Below are 24477 nucleotides of genomic sequence, written 5' to 3'. Positions count from 1 at the left end.
TAACCTGACTATTGTAAGGGGAAAGCCGAATGTCAGTGCACATGCAGCCACATGCACCTTGTCAGCATTCCAGCACAGTTGGTGGCCTCAAGATTTCTCTGGGTGAGCAACACAGCCGGCTGCTGGACGTCGTAGGCAGACTACTTACCTCAAAGCCTCCACACCCACTCCCTTCGGCGGATGTTGGAGGGCACTGCCGCCACTGAGCATCATAATTGTTATAGTGTGTTCACTATAAAACGTATGCTTAATCAGTGATGCTATCATGTTGAAAAAGTGGATGATGACCAGGCTTCCACACACTGCTCCACAGCTACTTCAATCTGGGTGGAGAACTACTGGTGCCTGAGACTAACAACATAGTTACATGACCATCCACAGTGACCATTGTTGTTTTCTTGTGGTTGAAAATTAGTCATTAGCAACCTGTGGTACTATGTCTCCTCCCAGAGGAATGAACGACAATGAAGAAAAAGACTGAGAGCTGTGAACTGCAGGGAGAGGACAGAAGGATCACCACCATTACTGAACAAGACAAATATGTAAACTGTTAATCTACAACAAACATCTAAGCATTGTATGTAATGGCACTTGCATAACAAACTGTTGATCTATAATGCTTAACTTTTAAAAAAAAGAGTGTAAAAAGACCTTTTGTAACTCCTTATGCTCTTTTTAAGACTGACGTGTCTCCTGTACAACAGCTCTAATGATTTGTACAGTGTATGGAATGAGACTAATAAATCACTTCCCAAAAGTTTTCATGCTATTGCAGATGATACTTTGAAAATCACCTTCAGAGTGATGTAAACAACTTAATAGGTGGTAACATTAAGTTTAAACAAAAACTGAAATTGTATCAGGTTGACAGCTCCCACTCCTGATAAGACATTTTGAGTGAGTAATAATGTAGAGTGTGTGTTTCTGAGAGAGAGAGAGAAAGAGAGAGAGAGAGAGAGAGAGAGAGAGAGAGAGAGAGAGAGAGAGAGACTGAACATAGGTTTGTGTAAATCACTGCATATAAAACAAAAGGTTTAAGACAATCATGAAAATTACCAGCATATTCCTGTTGTTTTCACTGAGAACATGTGTTATATCTATAAAGCCAACACTTTCCATATACAGGCATATTTGATATTTGCAGTTATGATCCATGCAATAACTACAGAATTTGCTGGATTCCCAGGCAGTCAACTCCCACTCATAAATGGTCAACATGACATTTGCTGCATTTGGAAACAAAGTGTTCAGGATAAAGGAATGACTGGTGTAAAATTGTTATCACTGATGAAGTACACAGGCTTATTTAATCAAGAGTACATAATTTTCAGGGCTCAAAATCATTGATTTTAGGTTTTCAAATTTCAGGCAACAACAATCAGTCTTTCCTTCACACACTGTCCAATAATCTTCCCTGAGCCGGGGTTCTGGGTGACTTTTCCATAACTTCTAGCGTTTCCTAAACCTCACCAGTTTTTCCCCCATGCCTCTTCCTTTCACTTAAATTGTTCTGCCAGAAGAAGAGACTACTGGCCCTGAAAGCTTGTGCATTTGCACAATATCAGCAATACGTGGCAATTTAAAATAAAAATTGTAACTGTTATGGGAACATTGATGTTTTCCAAGTCATAAACAAAATCAAATCTTGATAATTTGTTTATAAAAATTTTAACAGCAGAACACCCAAATTTCAGTTACTCTAAAACTGATGACTTCCAAGTTATACTTTCAGAATCTGTAAACATAAAATATAGTCATTCTAAATAAACAACAGCTCATGAGGGATTGCAAACAGATAGTAAATAAAATTAATAACTTTAAACTCACCAGCAGCTTCTTTGAAAAAATACATCTCATGGAAGCTCCTGTATCCTACTTGATGCCCTAATAAACAACAAAGGGAAAGAAGGTTTTAGCTATGAAATCTTCTCGGGTTATAAGCAAAATGGTGATATAAACTTGTCACCATGTTTCATTGGATTCTGTATCCCTCCTCTTCAGGCAAAGTTTCAGCTCTTTAAATGAAGGCTATATTTTTACCCTCCACACTGCCCTCCTATACTAAATTGGTGATCCCTTGATGCCTCAGAACATGTCCTACCGACCAATCCCTTCTTCTTGTCAAGTTGTGCCACAAACTCCTCTTCTCCCCAGTTCTGTTCGATACCTCGTCATTAGTTAAGTGATCTAACCATCTAATCTTCAGCATTCTTCTGTAGCACCATATTTCAAAAGCTTCTATTCTCTTCTTGTCCAAACTATTTATTGTCCATGTTTCACTTCCATACATGGCTACACTCCATACAAACACTTTCAGAAACGACTTCCTGCTCCTTAGATCTATAATCTATGTTAACAAATTTCTCTTCTTCAGAAACGCTTTCCTTGCCATTGCCAGTCTACATTATATATCCTCTCTACTTTGACCATCATTAGTTACTTTGCTCCCCAAGTAGCAAAACTCCTTTACTGCTTTAAGTGTCTCATTTCCTAATCTAATTCCCTCCGTGTCACCCGACTTAATTCGACTACATTCCATTATCATCGTTTTGCTTTTGTTGATGTACATCTTATATACTCCTTTCAAGACACTGCCCATTCCGTTCACCTGCTCTTCCAAGTCCTTCGCTGTCTCTGACAGAATTACAATGTCATCGGTGAACTTCAACGTTTTTATTTCTTCTCCATGGATTTTAATACCTACTCTGAATTTTTCTTTTATTTCCCTGCTTGCTCAATATACAGATGAATAACATCCGGAAGAGGCTAAAACCCTGTCTCACTCCTTTCCCAACCACTGCTTCCCTTTCATGCCCCTCGACTCTTACAGCTGCCACCTGGTTTCTGTACAAATTGTAAACAGCCTTTCGCTCCCTGTATTTTACCCCTGTCACCTTTAGAATTTGAAAGAGAGTATTCTAGTCAACATTGTCAAAATATTGTAGAACAAAGACAAACTGGTGTTTTTCATTTATTATTATAATGTTGTTCTACCGTGAACTGACAGAAGATTCTGTTAATATTGTCAATAGCTTTCTTTAAGTCAACAAATGCTAGGAGTTAGTCCATGAACCCACATGAATTGTAAATGGCTGCGAAAACACACTTGACCTCTTAGCCACAAACAATCCAGAGCTAATAGAGAGCATCATGACTGATACAGGGATTAGTGATCACAAGGTCGTTGTAGCTAGGCTCAATACTATTTCTTCCAAATCCACCAGAAACAATCGCAAAATAATTTTATTTAAAAAACTGTATAGTGTCAATAGAAGCCTTCCTAAAAGACAATCTCCATTCCTTCCGAACTGACTATGCAAATGTAGAAGAGATGTGGCTCACATTCAAAGATATAGTAGCAACAGCAATTGAGATATTCATACCTCATAAATTGGTAAGAGCTGGAATTGATCCCCCATGGTACACAAAACAGGTCTGCACGCTGTTGCAGAGGCAACGGAAAAAGCATGCGAAGTTCAGAAGAACGCGAAATCCCGTACATTGGCTAAAATTTACAAACGCACGAAATTTGGCAAGGACTTCAAAGCGAGATGCCTTTAATAGGTTCCACAACGAAACATTGATTCGGAATTTGGTAGGGTATCTGAAGAAATTCTGGTCGTATGTAAAGTACACAAGTGGCAAGACGCAGTCAATACGTTTGGTGCGCAGTGCCGATGGTACTGTTACCGACGACTGTGCCGCTAAAGTGGAATTATTGAACGCAGTTTTCCCGAAATTCCTTAAACGCAGAAGACGAATGGAATATTCCAGAATTTGAAACACGAACAGCTGCTAGCATGAGTTTCTTAGAAGTAGATACCTTAGGGGTTGCGAAGCAACTCAAATCGCTTAATACGGGCAAGTCTTCAGGTCCAGATTATATACCGATTAGGTTCCTTTCAGGTTATGCTGAACAATTGCTCCCTACTTAGCAATCATATACAACCACTCGCTCACCGCTAGATCTGTACCTACAGATTGAAAATTGCACAGGTCGCACCAGTGTTAAAGAAGGGTAGTAGGAGTAATCCATCGATCTACAGACCTATATCATTGACGTTGGTTTGCAGTAGGGTTTTAGAGCATATACTGTATTCAAACATTATGAATCACCTCAAAGGGAACGAGACATTGATACATAATCAGCATGGTTTCAGAAAACATCATTCTTGTGCAACGCAGCTAGCTCTTTATTCGCACGAAGTAATGGCCACTATCGACAGGGGATCTCAAGTTGACTCCGTATTTCTGGATTTCCGGAGAGCTTTTGACACTGTTCCTCATGAGCGACTTCTAATCAAGCTGCGGGCTTATGGGGTATCACCTCAGTTGTGCGACTGGATTCGTGATTTCCTGTCAGGAAGGTCGCAGTTCATAGTAATAGATGGAAAATCATCGAGTAAAACTGAAGTGAGATCAGGTGTTCCCCAGGGAGGTGTCCTGGGACCTCTGATGTTCCTGATCTACACTCCTGGAAATGGAAAAAAGGAACACATTGACACCGGTGTGTCAGACCCACCATACTTGCTCCGGACACTGCGAGAGGGCTGTACAAGCAATGATCACACGCACGGCACAGCGGACACACCAGGAACCGCGGTGTTGGCCGTCGAATGGCGCTAGCTGCGCAGCATTTGTCCACCGCCGCCGTCAGTGTCAGCCAGTTTGCCGTGCCATACGGAGCTCCATCGCAGTCTTTAACACTGGTAGCATGCCGCGACAGCGTGGACGTGAACCGTATGTGCAGTTGACGGACTTTGTGCGAGGGCGTATAGTGGGCATGCGGGAGGCCGGGTGGACGTACCGCCGAATTGCTCAACACGTGGGGCTTGAGGTCTCCACAGTACATTGATGTTGTCGCCAGTGGTCGGCGGAAGGTGCACGTGCGCGTCGACCTGGGACCGGACCGCAGCGACGCACGGATGCACGCCAAGACCGTAGGATCCTACGCAGTGCTGTAGGGGACCGCACCACCACTTCCCAGCAAATTAGGGACACTGTTGCTCCTGGGGTATCGCCGAGGACCATTCGCAACCGTCTCCATGAAGCTGGGCTACGGTCCCACACACCGTTAGGCCGTCTTCCGCTCACGCCCCAACATTGTGCAGCCCGCCTCCAGTGGTGTCGCGACAGGCGTGAATGGAGGGACGAATGGAGACGTGTCGTCTTCAGCGATGAGAGTCGCTTCTGCCTTGGTGCCAATGATGGTCGTATGCGTGTTTGGCTCCGTGCAGGTGAACGCCACAATCAGGACTGCATACGACCGAGGCACACAGGGCCAACACCCGGCATCATGGTGTGGGGAGCGATCTCCTACACTGGCCGTACACCTCTGGTGATCGTCGAGGGGACACTGAATAGTGCACGGTACCTCCAAACCGTCATCGAACCCATCGTTCTACCATTCCTAGACCGGCAAGGGAACTTGCTGTTCCAACAGGACAATGCACGTCCGCATGCATCCCGTGCCACCCAACGTGCTCTACAAGGTGTAAGTCAACTACCCTGGCCAGCAAGATCTCCGGATCTGTCCCCCATTGAGCATGTTTGGGACTGGATGAAGCGTCGTCTCACGCGGTCTGCACGTCCAGCACGAACGCTGGTCCAACTGAGGCGCCAGGTGGAAATGGCATGGCAAGCCGTTTCACAGGACTACATCCAGCATCTCTACGATCGTCTCCATGGGAGAATAGCAGCCTGCATTGCTGCGAAAGGTGGATATACACTGTATTAGTGCCGACATTGTGCATGCTCTGTTGCCTGTGGTTATGTGCCTGTGGTTCTGTCAGTGTGATCATGTGATGTATCTGACCCCAGGAACGTGTCAATAAAGTTTCCCCTTCCTGGGACAATGAATTCACGGTGTTCTTATTTCAATTTCCAGGAGTGTATATAAATGACCTGAGTGACAATCTGAGCAGGTCTCTTAGGTTGTTCGCAGATGATGCTGTAATTTACCGTCTAGTAAGGTAATCCAAAGACCAGTATCAGTTGCAAAGCGATTTAGAAAAGATCGCTGTATGGTGTGTCAGGTGGCACTTGACGCTAAATAAAGTGTGAGGTGATCCACATGAGTTCCAAAAGAAGTCCGTTGGAATTCGATTACTCGATAAGTAGTAAAATTCTCAAGGCTGTCAATTCAACCAAGTACCTGGATGTTAAAATTACGTACAACTTCAGTTGAAAAGACCACATAGATAATATTGTGGGAAAGGCGAGCCAAAGTTTACGTTTCATTGGCAGTACACTTAGAAGATGCAACGAGTCCACTAAAGAGACAGCTTACACTACACTTGTTCGTCCTCTGTTAGAATATTGCTGCATGGTGTGGGATCGTTACCAGGTGGGATTGACGGAGGACATCGAAAGGGTGCAAAAAAGGGCAGCTCGTTTTGTATTATCACGTAATAGGGGAGAGAGTGCCGCAGATATGATACGCGAGTTGGGATGGAGGTCTTTAAAGCAAAGATGTTTTTTGTTGTGGTCAGATCTATTTACGAAATTTCAGTCACCAACTTTCTCTTCCGAATGCGAAAATATTTTGTTGAGCCCAACGTACATAGGTAGGAATGATCATCATAATAAAATAAGAGAAATCAGAGCTCGAACAGAAAGGTTTAGGTGTTCGTTTTTCCCGCGGCTGTTCGGGAGTGGAATGGTAGGGAGATAGTATGATTGTGGTTCGATGAACCATCTGCCAAGCAATTTAATGTGAATTGCAGAGTAATCATGTAGATGTATAGACGCTCTAAATACTCCTTCCACCTTTCTGCTTTCCCTTATTTGCATAGAACTGGATTTCCACCTCAGCTCTTGTTATTTATACAAGTGGTTCTCTTCTCTCCAAAGGTATCTTTAATTTTCCTGTAGGCAGTATCTATCTTATCCCTAGTGAGATAAGCCTCTACATCCTTACATTTGTCCTCTAGCCATCGCTGCTTAGCCATTTTGTATTTCCTGTCAATCTCACTTTTGAGACGTTTGTATTCCTTTTTGCCTGCTTCATTTACTGCATTTTTATATTTCCTCCTTTCATCAATTAAATTCAGTATTTCTTCTGTTACCCAAGGATTTCTACTAGCCGTCATCTTTTTACCTACTTGATCCTCTGCTGCCTTCACTACTTCATCCCTCAAAGCTAACCATTCTTCTTCTACTGTGTTTCTTTCCCCCATTCCTGTCAATTGTTCCTTTGTGCTCTCCCTGAAACACTGTACAACTCTGGTTCTTTCAGTCTATCCAGGTCCCATCTCCTTAAATTCCCAACTTTTTGCAGTTTCTTCAGTTTTAATCTGCAGTTCATAACCAATAGATTGTGGTCAGAGTCCACATCTGCCCCTGGAAATGTCTTGCAATTTAAAACCTGGTTCCTTAATCTCTGTCTTACCATTATACAATCTATCTCATACCTTCTAGTATCTCTAGGCTTCTTCCATGTATACAATCTTCTTTTATGATTCTTGAACCAAGTGTTAGCTATGATTAAGTTATGCTCTGTGCAAAATTCTACCAGGCGGCTTCCTCTTTCATTTCTTACCCCCAATCAATATTCACCTACTATGTTTCCTTCTCTCCCTTTTCCTACTATCGAATTCCAGTGACCCATGACTATTAAATTTTCGTCTACCTAAATGATTTCTTTTATCTCATCATACATTTCATCAATTTCTTCATCTGCAGAGCTAGTTGGCATACGAACTTGTAGTTCTGTGGCTGGTGTGGGTTTCGTGTCTGTCTTGGCCACAATAATGCATTAGCCATGCTGTGTGTAGTAGCTCACCCACACTCCTATTTTTTATTCATTATTAAACCTACTCCTGCACTACCCCTATCTGATTTTCTATTTATAACCCAGTATTCACCTGACCAGAAGTCTTGTTCCTCCTGCCACCGAACTTCACTAATTCCCACTGTATCTAACATTAAACCATCCATTTCCCTTTTTAAATTTACTAACCTACCTGCCTGGTTAAGGGATCTGACATTCCACTCTCCGATCCATAGAATGCCAGTATTCTTTCTCCTGATAACGTCACCCTCTTGAGTAGTCCAAGCCCGGAGATCCAAATGGGGGACTATTTTACCTCCGGAATATTTTACCCAAGAGGACGCCATCATCATTCAACCATACAGTAAAGCTGCATGCCCTTGCTTTCAGCCGTTCACAGTACCAGCACAGCAAGGCTGTTTTGGTTAGTGTTAAAAGGCCAGATCAGTCGATCGTCCAGACTGTTGCCCCTGCAACTACTGAAAAGGCTGTTGCCCATCTTCAGGAGCCAAACATTTGTCTTGCCTCTCAAGAGATACCCTCCATTGTGGTTGCTATGGTACGGCTATCTGTATCGCTGAGGCACGCAAGCCTCCCCACCTTCGGAAAGGTACATGGTTCTTGGGGGTGGGGGGTGGGGGGGTAATGTAGAGCTATTGATTTAAATACTGGTATAACAGTTAACAAAATTCCTGGCAATTGTGACTCTAAATGTTTCTTAGGTAGTCATATGCCCACTAAACCTGCTGGGCAGAACAGGTAATAGTATTGTGGAAAGGGCCAAAGGTTGAGGTTAGTTTCTCCTTCTAATTGTCATTTATTGTAGTTTAATAACCTTTACAACCAAAGCGGCACATAGCCGGACCTTTACTGAATAAAACTCTTTCACAGCTGAAGGCCTCCAAACAAGAAATATTAACAAATCAACAAGATAAAATCCAATGACGATAGCAATAAAATAATTTAAAAAACACCACAACAAAGTAGATAGAACAATATATGCAAAGTGTAATACATATGGCTGAGGGCCACAATTAAATCTGAAAATTTTAGAAACACACACACACACACACACACACACACACACACAATCCAACAAGATTGTATGAATATCACTGGATTGTATGAATATCACTGTATTGTATGAATATCACTGTGGCAATGGTCGGGCAAGCCATGTCGCAGACCTCACAGTTCCAAGCTGACCGGTCGATGCATGCACCCACACCCGACTTATGAACAATCGGTGAGCTGGAACGCGTCATCCGATAGGTCGACTGACCAACGATCCACCAAGACCGTGGCCCAGCTCAAGTGATGCGTGGCAGCAATGGTCGAGCGAGCCATGTCGATGCAGACCTCACTGTTGCTCCAACCCGACTGCACCAGTGCCACATTGCAACTCCCCAACTGGCAGGTCCGGACTGCACTCCGGACACGTTCCAACTGGCTGGCAGACCCGAACTCCCGATCCGAACTGCCTTTTGACAGACAATGACTGGGAAGTAATAGCAGTTGAGCAAAGATACTACGAGAGGGGATATATTGATATGTGCTGCTAGCGCTGGTGACAGTCAGGCAAAGCAGCAACTAAGTGACAGTAGTAATTTAAACTAACGTAGTGAGGTGGAAATATGTTAAAAACAGGGTGTAAAATACATAATGGCACAAACACAAGACACGTGTGGCTCAGGTAGATTTCAAGGTCTTTTAGAAAAATTTAAGAAAGAAGCAAAAGACCATGATCACAGCAGACTTCATTTTAAATACACTAGCTGAAAACAGTGATACTGCAAAAGTTTATGATTTAATCTAGAAATCTGTGTTTAAATTTAATTTATTGCAGGAATTTGAGGAAACTTCAAGTCTAGAACCTGCTTTCCTGATAATTATCAGTTTGATTATACAAGGTAGTTTTGCCTAGACCTATGGGTCACCAGTCATTCAACTTTGTTTACAGGACTCCCAAAAACAAACTAAAATCTTTATTTTGTATAAGAAGGAACTTTAGCAAAAAATGTCCTTTTTGTGATTAGTGATCAGTGTGATCAGTGTTATAAAGTTGTACCTCAAGCTACAAAAACTTCAATAAAATTTAAATTACTTTTTAGATGAGTTCAATGACATATTTGTGGTGTCACTGTCAGACACCACACTTGCTAGGTGGTAGCCTTTAAATCGGTCGCGGTCCGGTAGTATACGTCGGACCCGCGTGTCACCACTATCAGTGATTGCAGACCGAGCGCCGTCACACGGCAGGTCTAGAGAGACTTCCTAGCACTCGCCCCAGTTGTACAGCCGACTTTGCTAGCGATGCTTCACTGACAAAATACGCTCTCATTTGCCGAGACGATAGTTAGCATAGCCTTCACCTACGTTATTTGCTACGACCTAAGGCGCCATTATCAGTTACTATTAATATTGAGAATCATGTACCATCCAGACCGACTTTCGTCATTAATGGATTAAAGTTAAGTATTCCACCAGCTACTTCCGTTTCTCTGAAGTCTAATTTCCTTGTCCTGTTCCAGACCTCACACCAGCCTGCGTGAGCTAAAACGCGTGCCTTTCGGCCTCCTCTAGTTACATTGGCGACGAGGCAAAACCGCGTTCTTATCGATATTGCCCTGATTTACTTGTGTAATGGCTTCGCCACAATCTCCAGATGTACTGTCTGAATTTTATCGCTTACAGAATCAGCAGACGCAAGCATTACTGGATGCCCTTGGACAGCTCGTTGAGGGTCAACGTGCAATGCAAAACGATGCGGCAGCCGCCGCTCCACCGCTAACGGAGCCACAACGCGCAGTTTCACCAACTTGTCGTACTTTTGATGCTGCACTGGAAAGCTGGACGGAGTGGTCCCGCCAATTTGGATTCCATCTCGCCGCCTACAGAATTAAAGGTAACGAGCGGCAGCCACTTTTGTTGTCTTCGGTCGGCGAGAATACGTACCGTGTGATAGTCAAATTATTTCCCCGACGCGACGTAGCAACTCTGTCCTATGAAGAAATTTTGTCTGCCTTAGATGCATATTTCAAAGAATCAGTCAATGTAGTTGCGAAATGGTATACCTTCTTTCGTACAAAACGTGGGGAGGTCAGACTAATCGGGAGTGGGTTACAACCTTGCAAGGCCTTACTATGGATTGTGCTTTTGGATGTCAATGTGGACTCCCTTATTTAGATACTATGGTACGTGATGCAATTGCACAGAACGTTTCTGATATTCGTATAAGGGAACAGATTTTGAAACTAGTAAATCCCTCCCTTCAACAAGTGATGGACATATTGGATCGGCAAGACACACTTGACTTTGCTCAGGAATCATTTGAAACTTCGCCAGCAGTGTGTCAGGTTAACCGGCCCGTCGGGCGAGCTGCACGGAGTAGTAAACAGCCCTCGCGCCCGGCCGCGTCGCTGCCGCCAGGCTCTCAGCCTCGTGTAACTGCGCCGGCAAGCAAATGCAGTGGTCAAATCATGCCCGCGGTGTGCTACTAAACATTCGCATGAGAATTGCCCGTCACGCCAAGCTATTTGCTCTTATTGTAATAAAAAAGGACATGTTCAGAGTGTTTGCCAGAAAAAGCTTCGATCGGAAGCTCAAACCCGTTCCAGGCCCTTTGCTTCGCGCCGGAATCGGAATCGAACCAAGGATATTCAGGCTCGCGGAGCTTCGCCCATGGAAATTCATGTAGTTCATTCCACTCCGCCCAGTGCCACTCTCTCTAACAGTGACTGTGTTCGTCACACAAATAGTGTGCGTCGACTTCGCCGGAACTCCCGTCAAGTCGCAAGTGATTATGTACCAGTGTCAGTTCACGTTGCACGAGAAAGTCGCTCTTGTCGTCAGCAGGACAATAAACGTTTTGTAAACTTGGACATTAACAGCAAAGTGATACCATTCCAGATCGATACAGGAGCTGCAGTTTCACTGATCAATCAAGACACTTACAAACTGCTGGGCACACCTCCGTTGCGTGCCGCAAATGTTAACTAGCTATTCCGGTACCGATATCCCTGTGTTAGGACAGTACAGCCTTCTTGCAACATAAAAAGGACAAACAAAACTTGTATTATTTTACGTCCTTCGTTCTTCTTCTTCTTCTGCAGTGAACTTGTTTGGTTTCGATTTATTTCAGTAACTTGTCTATAATAAATAAGGTCCTATCAGTGAACCAGACTGTGCCTTCAGTGTTTCTCGTCTATGTGAAGAATGTGCAGACTTTTTGCACCGGGCCTCGGTTGCGCTAAGAACTATAAAGCACATTTGGAACTGAAAGTAAACACGCAACCGAAATTTTTCAGAGCGCGCAATGTTCCCCACGCATTGCGTAATGAGGTCGCAAAAACATTACACGATTTGGAATCACAAGGTGTAATTGAACGTGTGCAGGCTTTTCTCTGGGCATCACCCTTAGTAATTTTGCCAAAACCTTCCGGAAAGTTGAGACTTTGTGTGGACTTCAAGGCAACAATGAATCCACAACTAGTGATTGCAACTTTTCCTTTACCCCGCCCGGAACATCTTTTTGACAAACTGTGCCCAGGTAAATATTTTTCGCAGTTGGACCTCGCAGATGCGTACTTGCAAATTCCGGTGGATGAAAAATCCCAGCGCGTTTTCGTGGTTAACACGCATCTTGGGTTGTATCAATTCAAACGACTGCCATTCGGGTGTGCATCCGCCCCTGCATTGTTTCAGCAATATCTACAAACTGTGCGCCGGTCCCTACTGCAGCAAATTATCTGAACGATATTGTGATCTCCGGAAAGACAGAAGAAGAACATTTGCCCAATCTCAGAGCATTATTTCAGGTCCTGCGACAAAATGGTCTTCGCTTGCGGAAGGACAAATGTGTATTTTTTGCTCAAGACTTGCCATACTTGGGACATGTACTCAATGCCCAAGGCATACATCCCAGTCCAACGCACCTCCGTGTCATACAAGACTTGCCTTCGCAGCAGAATTTGAGGCAGCTACAGAGTGCGCCGGGAAAAATTATGTATCATAACCGCTATGTTCCCCATGCCTCTTCGATTTCAGCTCCTCTTCATCGCTTACGCCGTAAGGGTGTTCCGTTCGTCTGGACGACGGAATGCAAACGCACCTTTCGCCAGTTGAAATCAGCGTTGCTTTCCAATACTTGCTTTACGCCATTCGATCCCCAGAAGCCCCTTTTGTTGATGGTGGATGCATCGGATTTCAGGATCGGTGCTGTGCTTGGGCACAAAGATGGATCGCATGGTCGCCCTATTGCCTTTGCGTCCAAATTGCTCTCGTCTGCGCAAAGAAATTATTCACAGATCGAGAAAGAAGCATTGGCTCTCGTATTTGGTGTTACAAAGTCATGATTTCTTGTATGGTCGTCACTTTATCATAATCATAGACCACAAACCTTTGACATGGCTTTTTCATCCGACCAAGCCTGTACCTTCACGTACAGCGCAGAAATTCATTCGCTGGTCTATTTTCCTCTCGCAGTACCGCTACGATATCTTGTATCGGTCCACTGCTAAGCACGGAAATGCCGATGCATTGTCCCGCTTACCTGTTGCTGAGCATAGGGCATTCGATTCCTCCGAACTTGCTTCATGTTCATAGATGTGGAAACCAATGACGTGGTCGAATCGTTTCCGATTGATTTTTGTCGTGTAGCTACAGCCACAGCTGCCGACCCTGTCCTTGTTCCCGTTCTGCGGTTTGTTGCTACGCAATGGCCCTTGTCAAAGTCACAGATTGGGGACCTGTTGGTTCGCCAATTTTTTGCTCACAAGGAGAGACTTTTTGTACGTCGTGGTGTTTTGCTGTTGCGTTCTGATAATGATCAGTCCAGGGTCGTGGTACCACGTTCGTTACAGTACTCTGTCTTACAGCTTCTCCACCAAGGACATTGGGGTATAGTGAGAACGAAACAACTTGCTCGTCAGCACTGTACTTGGTTCGGAATCGATGCCACGATTACGAGTATGTGCTCTTCTTGCATGGTGTGTGCCGAACAACAATCAGCACCACCGCAGAAATTCTTGGCATGGCCAAAAGCCACTTCCCCTTGGCAACGCTTACACATCGATTTTGGTGGTCCATTCTGGAATGCTCGATGGTTGGTTGTGGTAGATTCATTCAGTAATTTACCTTTTGTTGTCCGGATGTCTTCCACGACGTCATCTGCCACCATCCACGCGTTATCCGCTATCTTTTGCATTGAAGGTCTTCCACAGACTATTGTTTCCAACAATGGCCCACAATTCATGTCCGCAGAATTTCAGTCATTCTGCAAGGCCAATGGTATTCAACATCAAACGTCCGCGCCGTTTTCGCCACAGTCAAACGGTGCCGCTGAAGGATTGGTCAGGACTTTCAAGTCACAGATGTTGAGGATGAAAGAGTCGCATTCTCGGGAGGACGCGTTATTGCTCTTTTTGTCCTCGTATCACTGTCAGCCCCGTTGCTCACCGGCTGAGTTGCTCCACAGTCGCCCTCATCGAACCTTGATGTCTTTGCTACATCCGCCACATCAGGTTCCTGTGCAGTGGCAGACACCGGCTTTTCCTCCAGGCGACGTTGTCTACTATCGCCACTATCGAGGTTCACGGCGCTGGCTCGAAGGGTGCATTCTTCGCTGCCTCGGACGCGCTATGTATCTGGTTTTGGGGGCCTCTGCTGAGGTGCGTCGGCATCTCAATCAGCTGTGCCTCTGTCGTCGCATGGGGATCTGCCGCTCGCCGTCTGCTTTCAGCGACGGTGCCGTCCGGTCAGCACCGCGGGGTCCCCTCTACTGGCTCGCTTCAGCCCCAGGTGTTACCGACGCTGCCTTCCGTTTTGCCCCATGGCGACGCGCCGCCGCCACCACCACCACCACCACCGCCACCGCCGCCGCCACCTGTTCTCCCGCCAGCGATGCCCGCAGTGGACGCGCCGCTGCAGCCGTCGGGCGCCCCCCTGGGTCACGCGCCGCCGATCGCTTCCCTTGACCAGTTGTCGTCCGAGATGGAACTCTTGCCCGCTCCGGACCATATGTCGTCTTCGCCCGTCGGGTTCGTCGGCCCGATGGAGGTCGACCCTTCGGCCCCTCCTGTCTCTCTACGGGCGCATACACCGCATGTTGGCGTGCACCCTGGAGCAGGTTTTCAGGCGTTTCCTAGCGCCCCGCGGTCTGAATGGCAGGGTGCGGATGGCACAGCCTCGCCTGTTGTTAGGCTCCCCACCTCGTCGCATACGTCAACATGGGGTCCTCCCTACGCCGGGCGGAAGCCTTATGCCACAAACGTACACCAATTTGAGGGGGGGGGGGGAGGGGGGGGGGAATGTGGTGTCACTGCCAGATACCATACTTGCTAGGTGGTAGCCTTTAAATCGGCCGCGGTCCATTAGTATACGTCAGACCCGCGTGTTGCCACTATCAGTGATTGCAGACCGAGCGCCGTCACACGGCAGGTCTAGAGACTTCCTAGCACTCCCTCCAGTTGTACAGCCAACTTTGCTAGCGATGCTTCACTGACAAAATACGCTCTCATTTGCCGAGACGATAGTTAGCATAGCCTTCACCTATGCTATTTGCTACGACCTAGCAAGGCGCCATTATCAGTTACTATTGATATTGAGAATCATGTACCGTCCAGACTGACGTTCGTCATTAATGGATTAAAGTTAAGTATTCCACCAGCTACGTCCGTTTTTCTGAAGTCTAATTTCCTTGTCCTGTTCAAGACCTCACCCCAGCCTGCGTGTGCTAAAACGCGTGCCTTTCGGCCTCCTCTAGTTACACGGTGTTGGCTCTCCTGCCAACCACATCCATATTTCCATCAATATGGTATCAAAAGAGTGAAACATACACAGAACTGCATTACACCAGGAGTAAGAATGTCTAGTGCCAGAAAAAGGCCGCTACATAATGAGGTTAAAGTAAATAGAAAATCTCATTTTGTAATTTATGTTAAGCATTATAAGACTGTACTTAAAACAGTTTTATTGCCAGTAAAAGAACTCGTGAACAGAGCAAACAAATCAGCATGTGGAGTAAATATTCAAGAAATTTCAGAAATTAGGATTAAGGAAGTTATTATTGTAAACTTTGTTCAAATGTAAAATTGCTTCAATGAATTCTTTGTCAGTGTAACAATCTGATGTCAGTATGGCAACCTATCAGGACAATATGAATTTCAGGCTGATAGATGAGAAAGTACAATGGAACCTCCCATAATGTGCACCTCCCATAATGTGCACCTCCCATAATGTGCACCTCCCATAATGTGCAATTCACATAAAACAAATTGTAACAAAATGAATAGCTTCGCGAGTGATGTTTCATATAAAAAGTGATGACAATTTAGTGTGGCATCACCAGCCACCTGCGTGCAATGGGGGAAACACTCAACAACATGAACACCTTTTGCTGTTGGCAGCAGCATATGAACAATGTCATTAATATGTACTGCAGTCTGCTTCTGTCTTAGTGCAGCTTGTGATCACACATTTTTTAAAACTTGTATGCATACAGTGTTTTTTGTGTGCAAGTTTTAATAACCTTTGTAGAAGTGCCCCCAAAGATAAAGCTGCAGAAAGATGACCATAAGAGAAAGAAGATGACCTTAGAAATGAAATGTAAAATCATTAAAAAAAACATGAATGTGGTCTCTGTTGTTGATGTAACATCCTCATACAATCAGTCTACATCAACTTTTTGCACTATCCTCAAGAACAAGGACAAGATTAAGAAGATAAGATGCTTCAAAGGGGTGACAAGAATATCTAAACAAAGATTTCATATTCTGGACAGTTTCAAAAGGATGATCCGTATATCGATAATTGAAAAGCAATTGCAAGCTGACACTATTAACAAGAACATCATTTGTGAGAAGGCAAGAATGATTTTCACTGGCCTCATTAAGAAGACACCAGGATCATTAGCAGCTGAAGAAGTGTTTAAGAGAAGCCATGGGTGGTTCAAAAAGAGCAGAACTGACATCCACAGCATTGTGAGGCTTGGTGAAGCAGTCAGCTCCAACAGCAAGGCAGCAGAGAACTTCATCAGCAACTTCAAGATGCTCATAGATTTGGAAGGTTATCTGCCACAACATTTTTTTAATTGTGACAAGATGGGTCTACTCTAGAAAATGATGCTGAAGTGTGGCTGTATAAGAATAGAGGAGAATGCACTGTCTGGTCACAAGCCAATGAAAGACCATCTCACACTGCTATTCTGTGCCATTCCAAGTGGCAATTTGAATATTAAATCGCTGATTATTTACCATTGAGAAAGTCCACAAGACTTCAAGAAGAGTAAAGTCTAGAAGAGCAGGTTAAATGTGATATTTGGAGGTCCAACAACAAGGCCTGGTGAAACATGATCTTTTTTTTGTTAGATCAATGAAATGTTTGGTTGAGATGAATCTGCCACTCCATGTCTTGCTTGTTATTGACAATGCTCCTGCCCATTCTCTGGGCCTACAAGACCACCTTCTTGATGAATTTCAATTCATCAAGATTAAATTTCTGCTTCCCAACACTGCTCTGTTACTCCAGCCTATAGACCAGCCGATAATTTCTAACTTTAAGAAGCTCTACACTAAAGCACTCTTCGAGTATTGCTTTGAATTGACTGAAGCTACTAATCTTAGTCTCAGAGTTTTGGAAATACCAGTTCAACTTTATTGCCTGCATCAAGACGACCAAAAAGATGTAGGAAGGGATTACCAAGAGAACTTTCACTCCTGCTTGGAAGAGCTTCTGGCTGGAGTGTATTGTCAAAATGACACTAAGTCATATGAGTCAGTACCAGTGGGGCCTTTAGTAAACAAGATTGTGTATTTGTCAAGAGCATGGGACTAGAAGTAGGTAACAATGATATTGATGAGCTTGTAGAAGATCACAGCCAAGAAAGACCACCAAAGATCTTATGGAGTTGCAGTGTGTTTCACAGCATGAAGTTGTGGAGAGTTCTTCAGAGGAGGCGCAGCAATCTTTCGAACAATAAGAGAAATGCTGAAAGCATGGGAATTGGTTGCATTGTACATTGGAAATCATCACCCCAATAAAGCATTAGCTATTTGCACTACAAATTTATTTGTCGATAATTCTGTGTCACATTTTTTGCCAAGTGTCGAAGCATCGGCAGAAACAAATGACTGTAGACAGCTTCCTAGTAAAAAATAATTAGTTATGTGTCATGAATAATAAAGTACATAATATTGTATGTATAGTTTTCTTTGAAGAAAAGGCATGAATGAGAAACTTTTTAGTACTTTTTCTGCCTGGAACACATTATCATGTTTCACATTAATTTATGTAGGGTAAATTCTTTCACTTAATGAGTGTTTTGCTCTAAGAGTAAGATTCTGGAACAAATTCTGCTTGTTATACAAGGTTCCACTGTATTTCTTTTAAAAAATTTAATGAAACCACTGAGAAAGATGTGAAAGACACAATTCTATCACTAAAAAATAAACATTCTGCTGGGTGGGTTGGAATATCTTCCATGGTAATCAAAGCAGTAAGTCATATTATTTCTCATCAGTTGGCTGTAACTATAAACCATTCCTTTCATTTGAACAAGTGTTTCCCAAATGTCCTACAATATGCTGACATAAAACCTCTGTTCAAAAAGTAATTAGCAGAAGATATGGGAAATTACCATTCTATATCTCTCCTTCCCATCTTTTCTAAAAATAATTAAAAAACAACTATAAAATTTTCCTCCAATGGGTGACTTTAAAAAAAAAATCATTTAGATTTTAAAAGATCAAAAAGCAGCATAAATGTCATCAGGCAATTTACAGAAAAAATACACACCTCATTAGACCAGGGTAGAAAATTATCAACAAATTGCTGTAGTTTTAATTAAGATTGTATTTTATAGTTATAAAATGATACGTTCCACAAAATAGGCAGAGTTGCAATTATGATCCATGCAGTAACTAAAATAAAGCTTTTTCTGGATTTCCAGACAGCCAATCCCCATTCAAAAATAGTCAACATGTTTACTGCATTTGTAAACTACGTACTCAGGATGAGGGGCATAAAATTGTTGTCACTGAGAAAGTGTAAAGATGTTTTTAGTTTAAGGGTACATAACTTTAAAGGCAGGTTGACAAATCTCATCCAATTCAGGCACTTTTCTGTTCATCCCATCCAGTGACTCTTCCCTGACCTTAAGTATTCAGTGATTTTTCCACAACTCTCATAATTTCCTAAACCTGACCAGTCCTTTTCCATTATCCCTTTTCCTTTTGCTTCAACCCTTCTGCCAGAATAATCAGTCACATTTCCACATCTTTCATATATGTCCTCTCCTAGCACTGCTTGTTGAGTACATTTTTTATCTATCCATATCATATTATTAGATATTGATTATTTTCATTGATATACAATGATTACATTTTTTTCCTTGCAATATGTCATAGTGACAATAGTAGTCATTTCTTTGTGGTGACTAGTTTCAGACTGAGGTTCATTTTCAAACCATGACCCTAGACATAAGTGTTATCATACTGTCCCACCAGTGTACATGTAAGTAGATATTCATTACATATAATTAGTAATCGTTACAGAAATACAAAATGGAAAAACTTCGCATCAGTATACAATGCTATCTCTCTCCAATCAAACACAGCAAACTCTGCATTTGTGTTTGCTGAATTTGACTGGAAATAAACAGCTTGTATATTTGTGAAGTTTCTGATTTTGTGTTTATGAAATGATTGCTTATGATGAGTAATGAATGTCTGGTTACATGTACACTGGTATAAGACTATGGTTTGGAAATGGACCTGATAGTCTGAAACTAGTCACCACAAAGAAATGGCTATCATCTATTATCACAACTGTGATAGATATTAGAAGAAAATAAAAAAAATTAATCCCCAGATTGCTGGTCCTACTCACTATCAGTATGTCGGAACTTCATAATTAAAATTTTATGTGTTGTTATTAATACAGTTAAGAAAACAGTCTTACATATGACATTTACAATTCTTCAATTTTAGCATGACAAAACACATTGTTATGTTTAATTGTAAATAGGATTCTGATAGGAGTACAGTTTTAGTACAAAAATTAACAAAATATTGCTCTAAAACAATTAATCCAGAATAATTCTGATTTACACTTTAATTACATGATCACTTTTGTTACTAACATTCTAACCAATTCTTGTTTAGCTGATTAACATTTTACAACAGTCGCTTTCAAAGTAAACAATATGAAAATGTTGTTAAATAGAACCAATATTATGTTAAGATTCCAAAATGTTGTACAAAAGCAACTTTATATAATTAATAATAAACTGACATTCAACAATACACTTCTTTATGTATAACAACATTTGTAGACTCCTGTTCAATTAAAATTAAGACTGACAAAGTTAATAGCAATGACAAAACATTTGTCCTATTTGCTACCTACTGCTTGAGAGGTACGTCAGTTTTGGCATTGTGTGTTTTTTTTTTTTTTTTTTTTTTTTTTTTTTTTACGTTAATGTGTGTCATCAGTTTAGTTTTCCTACAAATACCACATGTATGAGTACAATTATGACCAATCAACCACAGGACAGTTGTTGAGAATCTTAATACAGACCTATGTGCAGTATCATAATGGGCATGGGATATAAGATTAAAACTCAGTCCTTCCACAATCCAAGTGGTACTGGTCGATAATTGTAAATTAATTAGCCAGAAACATTAGGAGACACTATAATTTTCAACAGTAAATGGAATTAATATCAACTTCCCTCCCTCAACAAAAAGTCTAAGAGTAATAACAGATGAAAATCTAAATTGGATTGAAAACAGAACTGCAAAGAGCAAAAAGTTGTCAGCTTCTTTCCACACCCTACAAAAATATAAATAGCTCTTCCCTCTTGACCTGAAAAAGAAAGCTGTACAAACATTTATACTCATTATTTGTTACAGCCATGTTATCCTGCCATGTTATCAGGAAATCTCACAGCACTTGCAACTACTTATGAATGCCTCTGTTCATTATATCTGTGATTTTTCACTCTTTTATCCTATTTCATCATCATATGAATTGCTACCCTGGCTGGGAGCAGAGAAGCACAGAGATTTCCATACCCTCTGACTTCTCTACAATCTTAGCAATAAACACTGTCCCTCGTATCTCTCTTGACTTTAAGGGGACATTGTATGTCCTATACCACCAGTGTTAAATTACCGAATTTTGTGACCCATTATCTTGGAAACTTTTTAAGATACCAACTTACAATTTTCCATAATTATTAACTGCACCTTTTTAGATATATTGAACTAGAATTATTACTGAAATTGTATTGTGGGGCATGTTACCATTTTGTTCAGACACTCAATTTTTTTAACAGAATTTTGTAAACAAATGAACATAAAAACAAAACAACTTAGAATATTTTAATTATTCTAGTTCCATGTGTGTTCAATCTCACGCTTGGCATGCTGTGAAAATTTCCTGTCTCTACCATCAGTACTTTTTTTGAAAACGATTCATTTATTGCAAAAAATGTAGTTGATACTGAGGTTTAATTTTTTTTTAATTACAAATTCTCATACATAATTACATTTCTGCATTTTTTATGCACTAGAATTGTTCTGGTCCATTGTCTGTGTCTTCGTTACTGTCACAACAGCCCAGTGCTTGCCCCCTTTCCTTTCTTGCTTTTACATCTACATTTATACTCCGCAAGCCACCCAACGGTGTGTGGCGGAGGGCGCTTTACATGCCACTGTCATTACCTCCCTTTCATGTTCCAGTCGCGTATGGTTCGCGGTAAGAACCTGAAGATAGCAGCGTGTATGTCTGCCGAAATATTGTGGGGAAACTACGATGCTACCCGGTCAGATACCCAAGAACTGTTCAAATTGGAAATATGCCGGGAAAACATCAGATCGCACTATTTGTCATATTAAAATTGTTATTTCTTGGGTAATTATGATGTAAGAAAGGTAGTGTGTGTCTTAAAACCTGATATTATGAAAGAGAGGACCTAATGGCCCTAATCAGAACATGTGAAATAAATAAAAATATACTGTATCTTGGAGAGAGGGAGGGGAGAGAGAGAGAGAGAGAGAGAGAGAGAGAGAGAGAGAGAGAGAGAGAGAGAGAGAGAGAGAATGGGGTCTACTTTAATTATTTTATTTTTTCTACATAATCACACAGTTTGTCCCATGATAAGGCCTGGGCACAGCCAAAAGAAGCTACAACCATTGATCTCTTTCAAACTATTAATGTAATCTGTTTACAGGTTTTTGTGCTATATTCACTGCTGGTGCTGTCATCACTAATGGGCTGGATATTCTCAAAGATGTACTTGCCCCCTGCTCTTGCCATGATGTTAGTTGGCATGGTATATGGCAACATGCACCTCTTTACTCCAGGTGTGACCATCAGCAGATACCTCATCGTCAATTCAAGGTGTGTGTGCCTTAGGTCCATGTCTACAGATTTCTATAGACTTCTCTGCTTGACTAATAAAATGAGGACACGGAACTGATTCCAGTCATGAGTAGTTTGCTCCTGACAGTGATATCATAGCAGAGCTATAGTGATTGCTTGTTATTACACAAAGAAATTACCTGTCATTGTGTATGATTTATCCAACTATAACTGATTTTGACAGTTATCTTTTTATTGATAACATAGCTCAATCGAGGATACTTTTGCAAGATAATCTCACCACATGAATAAAAGATTGAGAATAGTGCCATCTGATGCTGAAACTGGTTGGATAAGTCATATGCAGATGTGGCTATAAATGGAGTTGACTAAGCTTAATCACTACATAAAATTGAACTACTGATAGCAAAGAAGTCACTATGGCGTGGATGTGTATAATATGGATTGCTGATATATACAATATTTGCAGACTTTAAAAAATTGAAAGTTTATGCCAAAAGTTATGCCAAGTTTCATGCCCACAATAACAGTGTGAACTGCAAGAACTTAAAAAAATGAGCCACCAGCTGAGATGCAACATCTCAACAAACTAATTGTACTGAAAAGTGGAGAACTGTTCATTAACAGAGAGATGAAATGTTGTTACCAAATGTGTTTGTGAAATTTAGATAGCTTGTAGGACTTAATTTTTGAGGTTTATCTTCGCTGCAAATACTAAGCTCTTCTGCTGTGCATGCAAAACTAATTATGTAATGTATGAAATAAATTCCAGGTACAGATTTTCCACAAAACTTCTTTACTCACATGCAAGATGTTCATCAGCTAAAAATATTTAAACAAAGTTCTATATGCTGAGCTGTTGATGGTTGGTTTACAAACTGCCTCCTCACTGTCACTCAATTTGACTTGTCCTCTTACTTCAGACATCAGGTTCCCAGGTTACATGCTGATCTATAGTCATGCTGAGGTACTTCCCGGTTCATGACCATAAAATGGGACTTCCCATGGTACAAAGTGATACTAAATCTACAGAAAGCTTTTTCCTAGTGATGACCAGGACTTGGCTTTTAGCAGCATTCATTTTGAGTCACCATTTCATTGCCCAACATCCAAGGTTGTTGCATGCTTCTTGAAGATGATGCCCGATTATGTGCACACTGAGACTGTGTGCAAAGAGTGCAGTGTCATCAGTGTAAAGTGCAAGCTTGACTCTGAGAGTTTTTGGTATGTCAGACACACATACAGTGTTTCTACAGGGGGCTGATAATGGACCCCTGGGGCACTCTTGCCCGGATTTGTCTTGCTGTGGATTTGATACCATCTGCTTGAATGTGGAAAGTGCAGTCACTTAGGTAGATTTTGAGCAGCTGGATGTGTGACACTGCTATCCCAGTACAAGGAGCTCATACAGGAGGCTGTTATGCCGAAAGGACACATTGAGGAGTTGTGCCCCAAGAGTGTGTCTACGGTCCAGCTCTCCCATTGCCTGCTCAATCAACCTACAGAGTAGTTGTTAAGTTGAGTGCCCCCTCCAGAAATCAAACTGCTTATCTGTAATGAGGCACTCATCCTCCACGTATTTGGTGTAAACCCTTTTGAAAACCTTATAAAGGGCAACAGTAGGCTTATGTGCCTGTAATTGTGTGTGAGTGTTAACATTACCAAATTTAGGAATGGCAATAACCTCCACACGTTTCCATGCAGAGGGGAAGCTACCAGTTTATAAGATGTTGTTAAAGACAGTGGTCAGAATATGGACTGCACCTTGCAGAATTTGGAGGAGGATGGTGTTTTCAATCTGATCAGCACTGCCTACGTTACGGAGGTTGAGGTGGAAGAGATGTACTTGAAATTCTCCCTCAGTTACTGTGTCAATGATGTGGTCCTCATCCCGATTTCCCAAGAAAACTGGTACAAGCTCTTCCACTAATCTTATAATATTGTCATCAGCTACATCTGAAATTCTCTGCGAACACGTCGAGCAATGCATTTTCCTTGGCTTCTAGCTCGTAAACAACCTCAGGCCCAAATAGTAAAGGTGCAATGCAATGTTTCTGCAGAAGAAACTGTTTAGTGATGTTCCATCTGCTGTTATCATCAATTTGGAGGATGGTTATTTTGCCCTTCCAGTCCCCATTTGCTGCTGGGCGACAGCAACTTTTTATTTCACAGTGAATGCGGTTTAATCATTGCTTCATTGCAGGTTGCCACATCAACTGCCATTCATGAAATATACAGTTTTCCTCAATGGTCAGTTCCAAGACGTTTGGTGGAAGTTGTCAGGAGAAATCTCGTTGTTGAGATAACCAGGGACTGGCTGCATC

The 24477-nt window shown here is 42.2% G+C and overlaps 1 protein-coding gene across 1 annotated transcript in view; it reads left to right on the top strand.

The window, feature by feature from the left end:
• LOC126336329 (sodium/hydrogen exchanger 9B2-like) overlaps positions 1-24477 on the top strand; it is a 336730-nt gene that overhangs the window by 30606 nt on the left and 281647 nt on the right. The window contains exon 3 of the mRNA XM_049999893.1: positions 22002-22171. Within this exon, the coding sequence (XP_049855850.1) occupies positions 22002-22171 (170 nt within the window). The remainder of the gene's footprint in view (positions 1-22001; positions 22172-24477) is intronic.

This window comes from Schistocerca gregaria, chromosome 2, assembly GCF_023897955.1.
Source record: "Schistocerca gregaria isolate iqSchGreg1 chromosome 2, iqSchGreg1.2, whole genome shotgun sequence".
NCBI lineage: Eukaryota > Metazoa > Arthropoda > Insecta > Orthoptera > Acrididae > Schistocerca > Schistocerca gregaria.
This window is presented reverse-complemented; position numbering and strand designations above follow the sequence as displayed.